At 43.4% G+C, this 16,987-nt stretch overlaps 1 protein-coding gene across 3 annotated transcripts; it reads left to right on the forward strand.

Annotated features, from left to right (window-relative positions):
- Positions 1-7: 7 nt before the first annotated feature.
- COQ4 (coenzyme Q4) lies at positions 8-16,589 on the forward strand. Of its 3 annotated transcripts, XM_070955919.1 has the most exons (9): positions 182-303; positions 1,505-1,611; positions 2,775-2,871; positions 5,941-6,105; positions 6,668-6,764; positions 8,139-8,241; positions 11,130-11,259; positions 14,018-14,111; positions 14,948-16,589. In XM_070955919.1, the coding sequence occupies exons 3-9, from the start codon at positions 2,790-2,792 to the stop codon at positions 15,108-15,110; spliced, it is 834 nt and encodes a 277-aa protein (XP_070812020.1). In that variant the 5' UTR covers positions 182-303; positions 1,505-1,611; positions 2,775-2,789; the 3' UTR covers positions 15,111-16,589. The 3 variants fall into 3 exon arrangements, with proteins under 3 accessions (XP_070812022.1, XP_070812020.1, XP_070812021.1); XM_070955921.1 differs by lacking the exons at positions 182-303; positions 1,505-1,611 and adding an exon at positions 8-68; XM_070955920.1 differs by lacking the exon at positions 1,505-1,611.
- The last annotated feature ends 398 nt before the right edge of the window (positions 16,590-16,987 follow it).

Below are 16,987 nucleotides of genomic sequence, written 5' to 3' on the forward strand. Positions count from 1 at the left end.
GGAACACGAGCCCGGCCAGCTGGGTCTCCAAGCCGAGCCAAGCGCAAAAGCGCAAAAACGCAAAGCGGGTTGGTTACTGCGCGCAAAGCCCGGGAGCCGTGCCAAAGCGGAGGGGAGGGGAGGGGAGGGGGCTGCTTGGAAGATCGGAGTTGGGGGGGGGGGGTCTTTGCAACAGGGCAACAGGCAAGGCACACACACACACACACACACACAACACAACACAACACAACACAATATACACACAGGTCCCTAGATCCGGAATACTCAGCGTTGGGGAGAATCGGTGCGTAAAAGCGTCTGGAGGTCAGTGGCTTGGGCAAAAAGACCAAAAAAAAGGGGATGGGTGGGATTGCGTCTTCCCTCGGGGTTCCCTTCCCTCCCCTTCGCAGGCTGCGGAGGATGGGCTTTGGAACGCAACGGTGTGGGGGGGGGGGGAGCTGGTGCCAGCCCTTCCCTCCACCAAAGGAGGAGTATAGCTGTCTTATTTTATTTATTTATTTATTTATTTATTTTATTTTATTTTATTTTATTTTTTTATTTTATTATTTTATTTTATTTTATTTTATTTTTATTTTATTTTATTTTTTATTTTATTTTATATTTTATTTTATTTTATTTTATTTTTTTATTTTATTTATTTATTTTATTTTATTATTTTTTTTATTTTTTATTTTATTTTATTTTATTATTTTATTTTATTTTATTATTTTTTATTTTATTTATTTTATTTTATTATTTTTTTATTTTATTTTATTTTATTTTATTTTATTTTATTTTATTTTATTTTATTTTATTATTTTATTTTATTTTGATTTATATGCCGCCCTTCTCCGGAGACTCAGGGCAGCTTACAAGGCGTTAAGCAATAGCCTTCCTACTTTTGTATATTTATACAAAGTCAGCTTATTGCCCCCACAAACTCGGTCCTCAATTTACCTACCTTAGAAAGGATGGAAGGCTGAATCGGCCTTGAGCCTGGTGAGAATTGAACTCGCAGTAATTGAGCCTTGGTAGTACAGTGGTTTAATGCACCCTGTTATTAAGACCATCTGCCTGCAATTTCTGCAGGTTCGAATCTTACCAGGCTCAAGGTTGACTCAGCCTTCCATCCTTTCTAAGGTGGGTAAAATGAGGACCCAGTTTGTGGGGGCAATAAGCTGACTTTGTATAAATATACAAAAGGATGAAGGCTATTGCTTAACGCATTGTAAACTGAGTCTCCGGAGAAGGGCGGCATATAAACCAAATTTAAAAAAAAAAATTGCAGGCAGCTGGATGTTAAATGCTGCCTTAATAGGAGGCATTAGCCTCCTACGCCACTCAGGTCTTAATTGCAGTAAAATGTAATATATGTTGCTGTATTTTATATGTGTGTGTGTGTGTGTGTGTGTATGTCTTTCTCTTTAGCCAGGTTCTACCTACGTAAACCAAGATGTTCTGCAGCCCTAGTTCAGTGCAATCACAATTCACTGGTTTCTGGGCTTTTTTTTTCTCTTTCTGGCAGCCAGCAGACCCTTTGCTGCCCATTGGGAGACTAAGATAGATCTATTTCGGCCTTATAAGGCCTCATCAGTTAGCCACACCCTCATCTCATGTATCCTCCCTATAAAGGTACAATATTTGTTTTTCTTTCTTTTTCGTAGGTTTTATTACCTTTTTAAGATCGCTGCTGTGTGTTCATGTATGGACTAATTTGAGTTCTGGGTACTTTCTGGTTAATTACATGGAGTCATTTAAGTTCTGGGTACTTTCTGGTTAATTACATGGAGTCATTTAAGTTCTGGTTACTTTCTGGTTAATTACATGGAGTCATTTAAGTTCTGGTTACTTTCTGGTTCATTATATGGAATAATTTAAGTTCTGGTTACTTTCTGGTTCATTATATGGAATAATTTAAGTTCTGGTTACTTTCTGGTTCATTATATGGAATATTTAAGTTCTGGTTACTTTCTGGTTCATTATATGGAATCATTTAAGTTCTGGTTACTTTCTGGTTCATTATATGAAATATTTAAGTTCTGGTTACTTTCTGGTTCATTATATCGAATAATTTAAGTTCTGGTTACTTTCTGGTTCATTATATGGAATAATTTAAGTTCTGGTTACTTTCTGGTTCATTATATGGAATATTTAAGTTCTGGTTACTTTCTGGTTAATTACATGGAATAATTTAAGTTCTGGTTACTTTCTGGTTAATTACATGGAATAATTTAAATTCTGGTTACTTTCAGGTGACAAAGCGAATCCGCTTTGCTCTACTGATTCTTTTTCTGCTGGATGGGAAGGGTGGACGTTGGCCTTCATAGCAGAATGCAACAGTTGGGAGTGGGGGGGGGTGTCTGAGGTCCTATATGCGTGTACTGTCCCCCCCTCTCCTTTCTCCCTCTTGCCTTGCAAAAACGGGGAGAATTGCTCCGCTTCGCCATCCCGCAAAATCTGCAGCAATTTCGCAAGATTCGTTCTTTAAATCCCAGCAAAAAAACCCCCTCTTCCTTCCCTGCTTTGCCTACACTACGGATTCCTTTGGAGTCAGAGGCTTGTTTTGAGTGGCCACTAGAGGGCGCTCTCCTCCACTTTCTCTTTTGTTCTGACTGCCACTTTTGGCCAGATGGTGGCGCTGCAGCACCGCATCCAAACCTGGAAACGGCTCATTCCCCATCCTTCGCTTGGCAATGCCTTTAATAGCCCTCTGGACTACCTTTCCCTGCTCTGAAAAAAATGCATTATTTTCTTTTTTTAAAAAAACCCTCCTTTTGCACAATTTTGCCTCGCAGAGGAAAATCCCAACCATGCACAGGCTGCTGTCCAGAGGTGCTCTGAGATTCCTGCCTTGGATAGGGAACGTGGGTCCAGAGTCCAGTTGGCTTGCAGGCAAGTCTTGCTCCAGATCTCGTTCCCCAAACTCCTCACTTTCTGATCTAAAAAAAATATCACATTTATATGCCCTCACCTTGCAGTCGGGCAACTTGTCATGCTCTTCCGTTGTAGAGGAACGGGTCAGTGGTGGGTTTCAATTTTTTTTACGGTTCTGTGGGTGTGGCTTGGTGGGCGTGGCTTGGGTGTGGCAGGGGAAGGATACTGTAAAATCTCCATTCCCTCCCCAATCCAGGGGAAGGTTACTGCAAAATCCCCATTCCCTTTCCAATCCAGGGGAAGGATACTGCAAAATCCCCATTTCCTCCTGATCAGCTGGGACTCGGGAGGCAGAGAATACACGGGGGCGGGGCCAGTCAGAATTTTTACTACTGGTTCTCCGAACTACTCGAAATTTCCGCTACCGGTTCTCCAGAACTGGTCAGAACCTGCTGAAACCCACCTCTGGAACGGATCATGCAGTCGTCACGATATTTTACACGCTCTCTTACCGATACGCTAACATTAGCAGTGCTGCGTTTTAATTCAGTTTGATTTTAATGACGTGATAGCAGTCTTCTAGCATTTGAGGGATGCCACAAAGAAAAGGGGGGGGGGGTTGATTTATTTTCCAAAGCACCAGAAGGCAAGACAAGAAACCAGGGTGGATTTGATTTAAATCGAGTTGATTTAAATCACAATTTAAATCATGATTTAAATCACTAGTAAAAAGGCTTGATTTAAATCAACTCGATTTAAATCACAATTTTTAAAGAGCAACTGTCATCTCTGCTACTCCTTTGACCCACTGTTGACTCACCGATAGTCCCAGTGTTGCAGAATATACAGCCTCCTGCTACATAACTAAGCTCCGTTTCATGCTGAATAAACTAAATTATTTATGTATCTTAAATAGAAAACTATCTTACGATAGATTTTTACCCCAAAAGTTTTTTATTAAAATAAATTCGATAAAAATCAAAAAAATCCGATTTAAATAAAAAAAATCCAATTTAAATAAAAAAAAATCCAATTTAAATTAAAAAAATCTGTTTTTTTTGATTTTATTAAAAAAATCATTGATTTTTATCCACCCTGCAAGAAACGATGGAAACTAAACTGGGCATGGCTAGTGAAGAGAAGGACCAGGGGAGACAGGATAGCTGCCTTCCAATATTTGAGGGGCTGCCACAGAGAGGAGGAAGGGGGTCAAGCTATTCTCCAAAGCACCCGAAGGCCAGACAAGGAATAATGGATGGAAACTGACCAAGGAGAGATTCAACCTAGAAATAAGGAGGAATTTCCTGACAGAGAGAGCTATCAACCCATGGAACAGAAGTTGCCTTCAGAAGTTGTGAGAGCTTCATCACTGGAGGCTTTCAAGAAGAGTCTGGACTGCCATCTGTCAGAAATGGTGTAGGGTCTCCTGCTTGGGTAGGGGGTTGGACTAGATGACCTACAAGGTCCCTTCCAACTCTATTAATCTAATCGAGGAGAGATCCAATCTAGAACTAAGGAGAAATTTCCTGACAGTGATACCACTTAACCAGCAGAATGATTTGCCTTCAGAAGTTGTGAGAGCTTCATCACTGGAGGCTTTCAAGAAGAGACTGGACTGCCATCTGTCAGAAATGCTTGACTAGAAGACCTTCAAGGTCCCGTCCAACTCTATTCTATTCTAATCCAGGAAACCTGTACGGCACACGACACTCAAAGGCTCTGGGCAGCTCACCGCAATCATCGAAAAGACATCGCCATAAAAATCAATAAAGCATCAAAGATATTTTCCGGTCCTCGCCAAAAGCTCAATGCCCTGTTTGGTCAGTGATCAGCGATGAGGCTTCTGCGGTGAGGAAAGAATGATTCTTTCCGGTTGCAATCTTTCGTCAAATCCCCGGATGAGTGAAAAACCTTTAATTGTGTCAGGGAGGAGTTTAATTCCCCGATTAAATCCCAACATTTTTGCAATGTTGAAACGTAGCTCGGGTGGAGACAGACTGAAAGAGAGAAAGAGGTCGGTCAAAAGATGGAGGTGTCCTTTTTTGCTGTTGTGAAGGAAGTAACTACGCACAGAGGTGTGGTAACAATGTCAATCATCCCCCCAGAATTCGTGAAAAGCGAAGCCTTCCTTTAAATACAAGTGTTTATCAAAAAGTCGACATCGTTGTCAAGCGTCGCCCCTTTAAGATCGGTGGACGTCAACTCCCAGAATTCCCCAGCCAGCGTGGACTTCTGGGAGTTATCCAGACCTCTTTCAAGTGGCCAGCATCGAGAAACACCGATTAAGTTCTCACCCAAAACCCTAGATCGAAGTTTCTGTTTCTAGGTGGACTTCAACTCCCAGAATTCCCCAGCCAGCATGGAATCCTGGGAGTTGAAGTCCACAGATCTTCCTTGTTTGCATAAAGGTAAAGGTTCCCCTCGCACATATGTGCTAGTCGTTCCCGACTCTAGGGGGTGGTGCTCATCTCCGTTTCCAAGCCGAAGAGCCAGCGCTGTCCAAAGACGTCTCCGTGGTCATGTGGCCGGCGTGACTCAACGCCAAAGGTGCACGGAACGCTCTTCCCTTCCCACCAAAGGTGGTCCCTATTTTTTCTACTTGCATTTTTTTTTACGTGCTTTCGAACTGCTAGGTTGGCAGAAGCTGGGACAAGTCACGGGAGCTCACTCCGTTACGCGTCACTAAGGGATTCGAACCACTGAACTACCGACCTTTCGATCGACAAGCTCAGCGTCTTAGCCCCTGAGCCACCGCGTCCCTGTTTGCATACAGGATGTCATTTATAGGTCACCCACAAAAAAAAAAAAATGAATGTATTAAACATTGTTTGTGTTTTGACCTCAATCCAGAGCTTTGGGAAGTTAGGAAAACACAACAACAACAGAATAACAAAGTTGGAAGGGACCTTGTAGGTCATCTAGTCCAACCCCCCGCCCAAGCAGGAGACCCTACACCATTTCTGTCAGATGGCAGTCCAGTCTCTTCTTGAAAGCTTCCAGTGATGAAGTGCCCATAACTTCTGAAGGCAAGCTGGTGTCTTGACATATTTCTGATTCTCTAACGTTAACCCTTTCTCTTCCCTACAGGACGCACGATTTGCCACACCAGCCCCCTCTCAGCCCTCCTGAGCCCCCTGGAAGAAGCGAACAATTTCCCCCTCTATCCGAACCACATCCCCACCAGCCTCTTGCAAAAATGCTTGCTGACCGCCGGATCGGCCTTCATGTCTCTCTACAACCCCTATCGTCACGGTGAGCTGGGGGTTGTGGTTTTTGCAGCAACTTTGAAGATCTCCACACACACATTCTTCCCTGATGGTTTACAGCCTGGTCTAGTTATATTGCAAATTCTGTACAGGTAGTCATCCGTTTACAATCGCAAAATGCTAAGCAAGAGAGCTAAGCGAGAGCAGCCGATTTTACTGCGCTGTTCTCGCCTTCTCTCCACTCTCTGTGCTCGAGGATCAGGAGGGGATGGTTCTTGCTCATCGCCTGAGCTCTGTCTCTCATGTTCGCTGCTTAGCTTTTCTTGGTCATCCTGCCCCCCTTCCTCCCTGCCTACAAGCCACCCCAAACCTGAAAGGCCCTGACCTGACTAGGCCAGCTTCTTCCCATTTTCCTCCCAAGCCAACAAAGCCGCCCCTCAATTTCCCTCGGCTCCATTTCCAACTTGTCTTCCTCTGCAGATTCAGGCTCTTGACGGGGGCATGACAAGCACTATGAAGCGGTATATGAGTCTTAAGTGCTATTGGTATTACGGTTGTGTTGTATCACTCTCTCTCCTTTTTCTTCCTTTCTTCCTTCCTCCTTCCAGATATGATAGCTGTCCTTGGAGAGACAACGGGTCCAATAGCTTTACAGAATCTCTGGGAAAAGATGAAGAGGGACCCAGAAGGAAGACAGGTCCTACTGTAAGTGGAAACCCCCTCCCCTCTTTCTTTTAGCCTGCAGCCTGGACAAATGAATGATTTTGAGGAGATAAATCTAAAACCCCACCTGTGTAAATTAGTGAACACATTTTCACTACAGTACTATGTATGTATGTACCGCGTTTCCCCCAAAATAAGACCCTGTCTTATATTTTTTTGAACCCCGAAATAAACCTTATTTTCGGGGAGGTCTTATTATTTTGGGGCGCGTGGAGTAAGATGGGGCTCCTCTTGCAGTCTTAAGTGATATCCAGCTCTGTGTTTGTTTATTTGTTTGTTTATTTATTTATTTATTTATTTATTTATTTATTTATTTATTTATTATATTTCTATACCGCCTTTCTCTTGTAGGACTCAAGGCGGTGTACAGTCAAGAAAAATATAGATACACAAACATCATAAAATTGCTAATTAAAATTATTATTATAACATAGTTTGGCCCAATTAAATAGAACCTAAAATAGGTTTAAATATTTTCGGAGAGGGCTTATTTTAGCACATGTGCTCAAAAGCCTGATTGGGCTTATTATCAGGGGATGCCTTATTTTCGGGGAAACGGTGTATATATACATATATATATATATATATATATATATATATGTGGAGAGAGAGAGACAGACACACACACACACACACACACACACACACACACACAGAGTCATAGACACGGTGGCTCAGTGGCTAAGATGTTAAACTTATATCGATCGAAAGGTCGACAGTTCAGCAGTTCGAATCCCTAGCGCCGCGTAACGGAGTGAGCTCCCGTGACTTGTCCCAGCTTCTGCCAACCTAGCAGTTCGAAAGCACTTAAAAAATGCAAGTAGAAAAATAGGGACCACCTTTGGTGGGAAGGGAACAGCGTTCCATGCACCTTTAATTGTGGTCGTAGGTCGAGGTCTACCGGTACTCTTGGGGGCAGAAAGCTGAGTTTATTTACCGTACTTTTCAGAGTATAAGACACACTTTCCCACCCCCTAAAAAAGGTTGAAAATTTGGGCGTGTCTTATACTCCGAATGTAATCCCTCCCACCCGCTGGCCCCCCTCCTTCAGCCTCCTCTTCCTGGTTGCAGACAACGGCTTGTGTTTTTGAGCTCTGCGCGTCACATTTTCAGCCTTTAAACTCTCCGTCGGAGAGCCCTTCCCGGCCGTGGGGAATCACCAAAGCCCATCGCCACCAATCGCCACCCGAAAACGGGACGCGTTTGGAGGCTGAAAGCGCCACGTGCGGTGCCCAAGGGGTCAGCAACTCGCGGCTCTGGAGCCGCATGTAGCTCTTTCATCCGTCCATTTGTGTATCCAATGTCCACTTTCACGAGCTGAGCTGCTGCCTTCAATTCCGTTGGTTTCCTTTGCAGAGAACGGCCTCGGATCCGCCTTTCCACCCTGGATGTAGCTGGACTTCGGGGGCTTCCCGACGGGACCTTCGGCCGAGAATACATTCGTTTTTTGGATAATAATGTGGGTACTGTGACAACATAGCTTTCAAAGAGCGTTTGTCCTACGATGCATTGTGAATTTCTGTTTTCGTTTGCAAAGCTAATAGGGGGGAGGTCTTTGGTGCCTTCTGAGCTTGGTTGTTTTCTTAAAGACGTCTCATGACCCAGCTAGGGAACATCATCAGTGCTAGAAGGGAGGAGGAGGAAGAATGTGGGGTCCTTGATGCTCTCTGAGCTTGGTGGTTTTCTTGCAGACGTCTCATGACCCAAACTAGGGAACATCATCAGTGCTAGAAGAGAGAGGGCGTTTCTCTCTCTCCACCTTCTGGCACTAGTGAAGTTACCTAGTTGGGTAATGAAACTTCTGCAGGGAAAAAAAAACCCAGGTCAGGGAGCTCCAGGGATCCCACAATAAATACCGTACTTCACATCCCTTTCGTGCGAAACTTGTTTCGATGTTGTCGAGAACAGCAGCAGCAGCAGCAAAAACAGCACCGAGAAGGCCCATAGCCTGGGGACCCCAAATCCAGCTGTTGCGGTTTCATCTGATGGCGGTTAAAATCAAGATGCGTTGGAGTCATGTGCGATGCACCATTATTTCCACTTGTAACGATAGTTAATTTTGCCAAATTGCCTTGATGGGAAATTTCCATTGACAGCCACTAGATGGCACTGTAACCCCACATTTGAGAAACGAGCCACTGGTAGCAAAAAAAAAATTCAAAATAGCAGAATTGGAAGGAGATTTGGAGGTCATCTAATCCAACCCCCTGCTCAAGCAGGAAATCTGTATCATTCCGGGCAAATGGCTGTCCAGTCTCTTCTTGAAAAGCTCCAGGGATGGAAAACACACAATGTATGGAGGCAGCCATTCCACTGATTAATTTTTCCATGTCAGGAAATTTCTTCTGGGTCCGTCCACAGGTGGCACGTGGAGCCATATCTGTGGGCATGCGAGCGTTGCTCTAGCGCGCCGGCCAGCTGATTTTTGGGCTGTCCAGGCCCACCGGAAGTTAGGAAATGGGCCGTTTCCGGCCTCTGGAGGGCCTCAGGAGGGTGGGGAAGGCTGTTTTTGCCCTCCCCAGGCTCCAAGAAAACCCCTGGAGCCTGGGGAGGGCGAAAAAAACGGGCCTACCAGGCCCACCGGTAACCTTTTTGCCGTTACGTGCCAAAAGCGGGGGAGGGGAGGGCACGGGGGCATTGAATTATAGGTGTGTGCATGCACGCACGCACGCAACCCCCATCACTGGGGGTTCTAGGTTCTAGTTCTAGGTTGGATCTCTCTTTAAGGTTTTTCTACCTGTTATTTCTAGTCCTGTTTTGGGGAATAAGAATTCCCGCTTCTCTGGAATAACCCCTCAACTGTGCTGAAATCAAGTTTCCCAAATATCGAAGGCTCCCAAGGTTAACACAGATTCGAATTACAACCTAGTTTTATTTATCGGTAGTTTTATTTAAGGTATTTATAAAAAAAACAAATAAGCCCAGCCCTGTGGAATGAACTGCCCCCCGGAAATGCGTAAGATCTCCGACCTCCGGGTATTTCGCTGTGCACTCAAGAGACCCTGTTGTTCCGCCAGGCCGGGCTATCAACATAATAATTTTAACTTGGGGGTTTTAAGTTTCTGGGGTTTTAAATTGAGCCGGATTTATTTAATAATTTTAAATTATTTTAATTGATGTTTGTCTTGTGCTTTTAATCGGCTGTACACCGCCCTGAGTCCTTCGGGAGAAGGGCGGTATAGAAATAAAATTATTTATTTATTTATTTATTTATCTATTTATCTATCTCTAACTATCTATCATATCCATCCATCCATCGATCATCTATCTATCTATCTATATCTATCTATCTATCTATCTATCTATCTGTCTATCTATCATATCCATCCATCCATTGATCATCTATCTTTCTATCTATCTATCTCTATCTATCTATCATATCCATCCATCCATCGATCATCTATCTATCTATCTATCTATCTATCTATCTATCATATCCATCCATCCATCCATCGATCATCTATCTATCTATCTATCTATCTATCTATCTATCTATCTATCTATATCTGTCTATCTATCTCTATCTATCTCTATCTATCTATCATATCCATCCATCCATCCATTGATCATCTATCTATCTATCTATCTATCTATCTATCTATCTATCTATCTATCTATCTCTATCTTTCTGTCTCTCTCTCTCTCTATCTCTCTCTCTATCTATCTATCTATATCTATCTCTCTTTCTCTCTCTCTCTCTCTCTCTATATATATATATATATGTGTGTGTGTGTGTGTGTGTGTGTTTTTCTTCTAGCCAGGTTTTCCCTACGTAGCCAAGGTTTTTTTGTAGCTCCAGCTCAGTAGAATCTCATCTACTCGGTTCTGGGCTTTTTTCTTTTCTAACACCTAGCAAGCTCTCACTGCTAGGTGGGAGACCTAAATAGTGAGAGCTTGCTAGGTGTTAGAAAAGAAAAAAGCCCAGAACCGAGTAGATGAGATTCTACTGAGCTGGAGCTACAAAAAAACCTTGGCTACGTAGGGAAAACCTGGCTAGAAGAAAAACACACATAAACCCTACGAAGAAGTAAGAAAATTGATATATATATATATATATATATATATATATAATATCCATCCATCCATCCATCGATCATTCATCTATCTATCTATCTATCTATCTATCTATCTATCTATCTATCTATCTATCTCTATCTATCTATCTATCTATCTATCTATCTTGACCAGAAACTCCTAAGTGAGATTTGGGGGTTCTCCGAACTGCACAGAATCTTAGCTAGAGGTTCTCCCGAACCCCTGCGAACCCCCCCACCCCTGGCTAGGGCCTTCCCTATCTAGGAAATTTAACATTTGCTTTTCATTGCTTTTTAATTTCCCGACGGGCAGAGGGTTTCTCCAGACACGAGGATGCCAGCCCGGTTCATAGACGACGAAGATCTGGCCTACGTCATCCAGCGATACCGGGAAGTCCACGATCTGCTTCACACCCTCCTCGGCATGCCTACCAACATGCTTGGTGAGTTGTCTTTACCAGCCAGGGGGTACGTCTTGCGGTCGTCACGCCATCATGGGGGGGTTCGGGGAGGCCTGAGCCGCAGGGGCACGAGAGGCGGGAGCTGAGAAGGATCACGTTCCTGCTTGAGATCGATGTTCGCCAAAACTGGAAAATGAGACCGGGGGTGTTCAGGGTTGGATTAAAATTCTCAGTCTGGTGGTGATTTTCATTTGCAGAAGGAGGCAGGGCTTTTCTAGAGAAGGGTTTTATTGTGTCACTACTCTGGAAATGTTAGTTGTCTGCCCTCTATAAACACGTGTGAGGTTCTACTTCTCCCAATTCTTATCAAAATCTTTGGATCTTCCCATTTCTTTCTCTTCCCTTTCCCCTTTTCCCTTTTCCCTTTCCTTTCCTTTCTTTTCTCTTCCTTTCCAGGAATTTCCAATTCCTTCCTTCCTTCCTTCAATTCATTCTTTCCTTTCCTTCCTCTGTCTTATTTCCAAGTCCTTCCTTCCTTCCTTCCTTCCTTCCTTCCTTCCTTCATTTTTCCTTTCCTTTCCAAGTCCTTCCTTCCTTCCTTCAATTCATTTTTTCCTTTCCTCCGTCTCATTTCCAACTCCTTTCTTCCTTCCTTCCTTCCTTCCTTCCTTCCTTCCTTCCTTCCTTCCTTCATTTTTCCTTTCCTTTCCTCCATCTCATTTCCAACTCCTTCCTTCCTTCTTTTCTTCCTTCCTTCCTTTTTTCCTTTCCTTTCGAACTCCTTCCTTCCTTTATTCATTCTTTTTTTCCTTTCCTTTCCTTTCCTTTTTCCTTTCATTTCTCTTGTTTCCAATTCCTTCCTTCCTTCCTTCAATTCATTCTTTCCTTTCCTTTCCTCCATCTTATTTCCAACTCCTTTCTTCCTTCATTCATTCTTCCTTTCCTTTCCAACTCCTTCTTTCCTTCCTTCAATTCATTTTTTCCTTTCCTTTCCTTTCCTCCGCCTCATTTCCAACTCCTTCCTTCCTTCCTTCCTTCATTTTTCCTTTCCTTTCCTCCGCCTCATTTCCAACTCCTTCCTTCCTTCCTTCCTTCAATTCCTTTTTTCCTTTCCTTTCCTCCATCTCATTTCCAACTCCTTCCTTCCTTTCCAACTCCTTCCTTCCTTTTTTCTTTCCTTTCCAACTCCTTCCTTCCTTCCTTCCTTCCTTCATTTTTCCTTTCCTTTCCTCCGCCTCATTTCCAACTCCTTCCTTCCTTCCTTCCTTCAATTCCTTTTTTCCTTTCCTTTCCTCCATCTCATTTCCAACTCCTTCCTTCCTTTCCAACTCCTTCCTTCCTTTTTTCTTTCCTTTCCAACTCCTTCCTTCCTTCCTTCCTTCCTTCCTTCCTTTCTTCCTTCCTTCCTTCCTTCCTTTATTCATTCATTTTTTTTCCTTTCCTTTCCTTTTTCCTTTCCTTTCTCTTGTTTCCAACTCCTTCCTTCCTCCCTTCCCTTTCCCCTTTCCCCTTTTTCCTTTCCTTTCCTCCTCCCTACTCCTCCACTTCATTCCTTCTGGAAACATCCAGCCTCCATGCCATCAAACAGGTGATTGAATGACCTTCCTCCTTAATTCCCAACGAGTGTATGAACGATGTAGCTTTATAATTGCTCCAACCACAGCAACTGTTCACCCTTCCCTTTTGAAAAAAAAAAACAAAACTGCTGATGGACCGCAGATAACGCGGGGCCGAGGGTGTTGAAATTCGGGCACAGCCAACCTTTAGCCTATTTTTGGGCTCTGCCCAAGGTTGTGATTCACTGAGATTTTTCAAAGCAAAAAAAAAAGAAAAAAAAAAGGCCACGTTGTTTTTCCAAACCACCTTTTGAGCAATCCAGGCTGAGTGTGAAGCAACAAATCTTTGCATTTTTAAAGTGGTGGAGAGGATGAATCACTCCCTGGTCTCTCTCGTAGCAGCAGCCTGGCTGCGGGATTCCGATATGCCTTATTTTTAGATCAACGGGGGCTGAGATATTTGCCCTTCTACACACATTCCCTTTCTCTTTCCATTAGGTGGGCATTTTCTCTGGAAACCCCCCTCCCCCAATTTCGTTTCTCCCTCCCAGAGATACGGAGGATCCCGGATCCGCGCAGCTTCCCTCGCGCGCTCAAGACTTTCTTATTTCATCAAGCTGGCCTGGCCTAAATCTTTTTCCCCTTTTAAATGTAAATTTTAATTTGTTTTTAAATTATTGGGTATTTTAAATTTGTCTCAGCCAAATTATTTAATTCGTTTTTATTCTGTTTTAAATTTTTGTATTTATGTGTTTTATTCTGTGGCTGTTCACCGCCCTGAGTCCTTCGGGAGTAGGGCGGTATATAAATCCAATAAAAGCAAAAAACAAAACAAAAAAATTCAGCCACTTAGAGACAAATCCTCTAAGGCAGGGGTCTCTAACCTTGGCAACTTTAAGACTTGTGGACTTCAGATCCCAGAATTCCTCAGCCAGCTTTGCTGACTTGTGAACCTCAACTCCCAGAATTCCTCAGCCAGTTTTGCTGCCTCGTGGACTAAACGAACTGTTGTAAGGCGAGGACTTCCTGTGCGTCTCTCCTCTGGCAATCCAGGCCATAGAACCCAAATCTCAAAAGCATGTTGTTTCCTCCTTATCCCTAAAAAAGAGATAAGGCAAAGTCTTAAAAGTTTCTTTCTGATGTTTTTCTTCTTGTGCTGGGTGCAAGCCACGTTTCTCTAATTCTCTAATGGCTCCTCCGAGATGGCTCTCTGATTTTCTTGCTTCTCTGATGCTCTTTCTTAGGGGAAGTGGTGGTCAAGTGGTTTGAGGCTGTCCAGACTGGCCTGCCCATGTGCATTCTGGGAGCCCTCTTCGGTCCTTTACGCCTAAATACCAGGTCAGTCGAGAGTTTTATCAACTCAAGCTTGTTGGCTGGCATATCTTCCAATTGAAATCATGGCCCCGATACTCATTGTTACACATACACACACCCATTGCATTGGTGTGAAGCTTGGGTGAAACTTTTCTCCTTGCTTGATCGATTGGATTTGCTAATTTGCTCCTTGAAAATGATTGCCTTGCCTTTTGCAAGGTGTCAGCAGCTGCCCTAACTTCTAATTATCGTTTTTGGCTTAATCTTTAAAAAGAAAAAAATCCGAGAAGATTAAAAGGGTGCACAAAAGACAGGAATTGCAAAAGTCTTATAAAGATCTTGTTTTTGGTCCAAAAGCATCCTTAATAATATACGAAAAAGTTTTGTGTCTTCTTTTCTCTTTGGGAGTTTCTGCAGCTGTATGATTCACACAAAAAGCATAAGAATTTATCGGGCACTGCTTTGTTAGCAGCGCGTAAAAACTCCTTTGTAAGATCGTAGCAGCTATACAATCGGTGGGAAAAGTCAGTTAAACAGAGTTTCATCATTGCGTGATGTTTCTTTAAACTATCCAGGCTTAAAAACAACCTGGGGAAATAGACTAGAGAAATCCGATGCCTAAATTTTAATACAGGGCTCTGTTAAATCGCTAGGATTAAATTGGATTAAATGCAGCACCACCTGTTAAGACGACTTTATATAGGTCGGATCTCCGGAAGCGAAGAAAACCTTTTGAGTCTCAAAATGCAGCAGCTTTTTAATCTTTCTATTTTCTACTTTCCCCCACCCCCTCTTTTTTAAATAAATAAAATAAATCGTTTTCCCGTTTTTATTTCCTTCCTTTCCCCCCCCCTTCCCAGAAAGTGGCACCTTTTGACCGCGGAGCTCATCCCGTGGGCCGTTGAGAGCGGACAAAACGCAACCTGCATCTTGAATTTTTATTACGAGAAACGTTGGGAGCAAACGGTAGAATCGCTTCGCCGTGAAATCGGCATTCTGCCGCCTCCTGGGATTCAGGTTTGAGCTTCCACGGCTGAAACAGGAGACCACCTGACGGAATCAACCAGCTTTCAGGAAATTCTGGAAATTAAACCCTCCGGCCAAGCTTAGGATGGTTTGGGATCCTGTCGTCTTCATCAGTGGCCCCGTCCCCAACTTCTTCTTTGGCCTGTAAAACTGTTAAAAGAAAGTTTAAAATGAAAAAAGCAAAAAAAAAAAAAAAACACATTCATACAAAACTCAGAAATATTGCAACCTCGACAATAATAAATGGAGAAGATATTGATGGTACCCTTTGCGGGAAAAGATTGAAACGATGAAAACAGCTGTCGAAATTAGATCTCGGCTCCTAAGATACGTAGAGTTTTGGATTTTTTAATTTTTTTTTTTATGGCTGAGTTTTCACAAGCCATAAATGGATAACGTTTCTTAGCATGTTGTTCGTTCTCGCAAGCACCCTTTGTGGGTTTGGATCGGAGAGTGTAGGATACCCTTCAAAGCCTCACCTCAACCAGAGGTGGTATTTAGCCGGTTCAGACTGGTTCGCCCGAACCAGTAGCGGAAATTGCGGGTAGCTCTATGCCAGTGGTCTGCAACCTTAAACACTCAAAGAGCCATTTGGACCCGTTTCCCACAGAAAAGAAAACACCGGGAGCCACAAAAACCTTCCCGTGCCTGACTATTTCTCGAGCGGCCACAAAACTTAGCATATGTAGTTGAATTAAATGTTCTGTTTTCTTCAGAAACTTTTCTTTTCTTGGATTTATCCATGGTTGGCCTACTGGGGGTTGAAAAGCTCAATAAATCGCGTGCCGGCGGGTGTTGCACATTGGCGGTTGTGACGCATATTTTGAGTGACGGAGCCGCAGCAGAGGGGTGAAAGAGCCACATGCGGCTCCAGAACCCCAGGTTGCTGATTCCTGCTCATTGTTATCCTATTTAGGCACGTTTTTTAGCCGCGCGCCTGCGTGCAAGCCACACCCGCGAGCAAAGCTCGTGCGCGGAAGGCCGCGCGCATGCGTGGACGAGCGCGAGCACGGTCACATTTGCGAACCGGTAGGGAAGGTAAGCGGATACCATCCCTGCCTCCAACCCATCGATCCTGAATCTTTTCCAATGATTTTCATCCCTTCTTGTCGCTCAAACCCCAATGAAGATTTATTTTGATGCCCAGCCTAGAAAAGGATAGAAAAATGATCTTATTTCTGCCTTGAGTTGTTTACAAGAAATCCCCTCCATAGAGCAGATGGAAGTGATAAATTGGATTACACAAGTCCTTGTATCGCAGGGCAGGTACGAATATGCAGAGCTAATCACCTGCGTCTTAACGGGTGTATTTTCTCTTCGCATTCTCGATAGGGTGGCGATACTTCGTAGATTTTTATCTTACGTTCCGGGGTTTCCGGTTCCTTTAAAATACCCTGTGTGTCCCGAACCTTCTCCTTAAATATCTTCATATATGGTTTCTCATTCCGGTTTTTAAATAAAGTTTGCGAAATGGTTTCTGTGTTTTTAAACAGTGGTTTGTACATGCCCGGTTCACACAACCGTACCTAAGCCAACAACATGGCTTGTTTGTTGCGAATCGTTCAGCATTGGTGCTTCGTTCGACAAACCACGGTTTAATAAATAATGGGCTAACCACTGTGAGCCCAACGTCCCGTTTTGTTACGAATGATCTTGCTAACCGTGGTTTATATTCACGGGAAATATATCTCTATATATTTTTACAGACGTTAAAAGATCGTCTAAATTCAAACACCGGGCTAAAAAAAAAAAACGGGTTCGAAGCCAGCCATGGTGGCTTGTAATCCTTGCTTGTACGATTTTGTTACGTTTTGGGGAACTCGGCCAATTGGGGGTTTATTCAGCAACCAACTTTGGCTTTGTGGGACAAAGAT

This window comes from Pituophis catenifer, unplaced genomic scaffold (genome assembly GCF_029215685.1).
Source record: "Pituophis catenifer annectens isolate HBS135680 unplaced genomic scaffold, rPitCat1.0.hap2 SCAF_17, whole genome shotgun sequence".
In the NCBI taxonomy this organism is placed as follows: Eukaryota; Metazoa; Chordata; class Lepidosauria; order Squamata; family Colubridae; genus Pituophis; species Pituophis catenifer.

Bases quoted from the DNA above. Each gene is read 5' to 3' on its own strand.
- COQ4 (XM_070955921.1), top strand. From the start codon at position 2,790: ATGCACAGGCTGCTGTCCAGAGGTGCTCTGAGATTCCTGCCTTGGATA. The intron at 2,872-5,940 runs GCAAGTCTTGCT...TCTTCCCTACAG, and splicing joins AGAGTCCAGTTGGCTTGCAG to GACGCACGATTTGCCACACC. The intron at 11,260-14,017 runs GTGAGTTGTCTT...GCTCTTTCTTAG, and splicing joins CATGCCTACCAACATGCTTG to GGGAAGTGGTGGTCAAGTGG.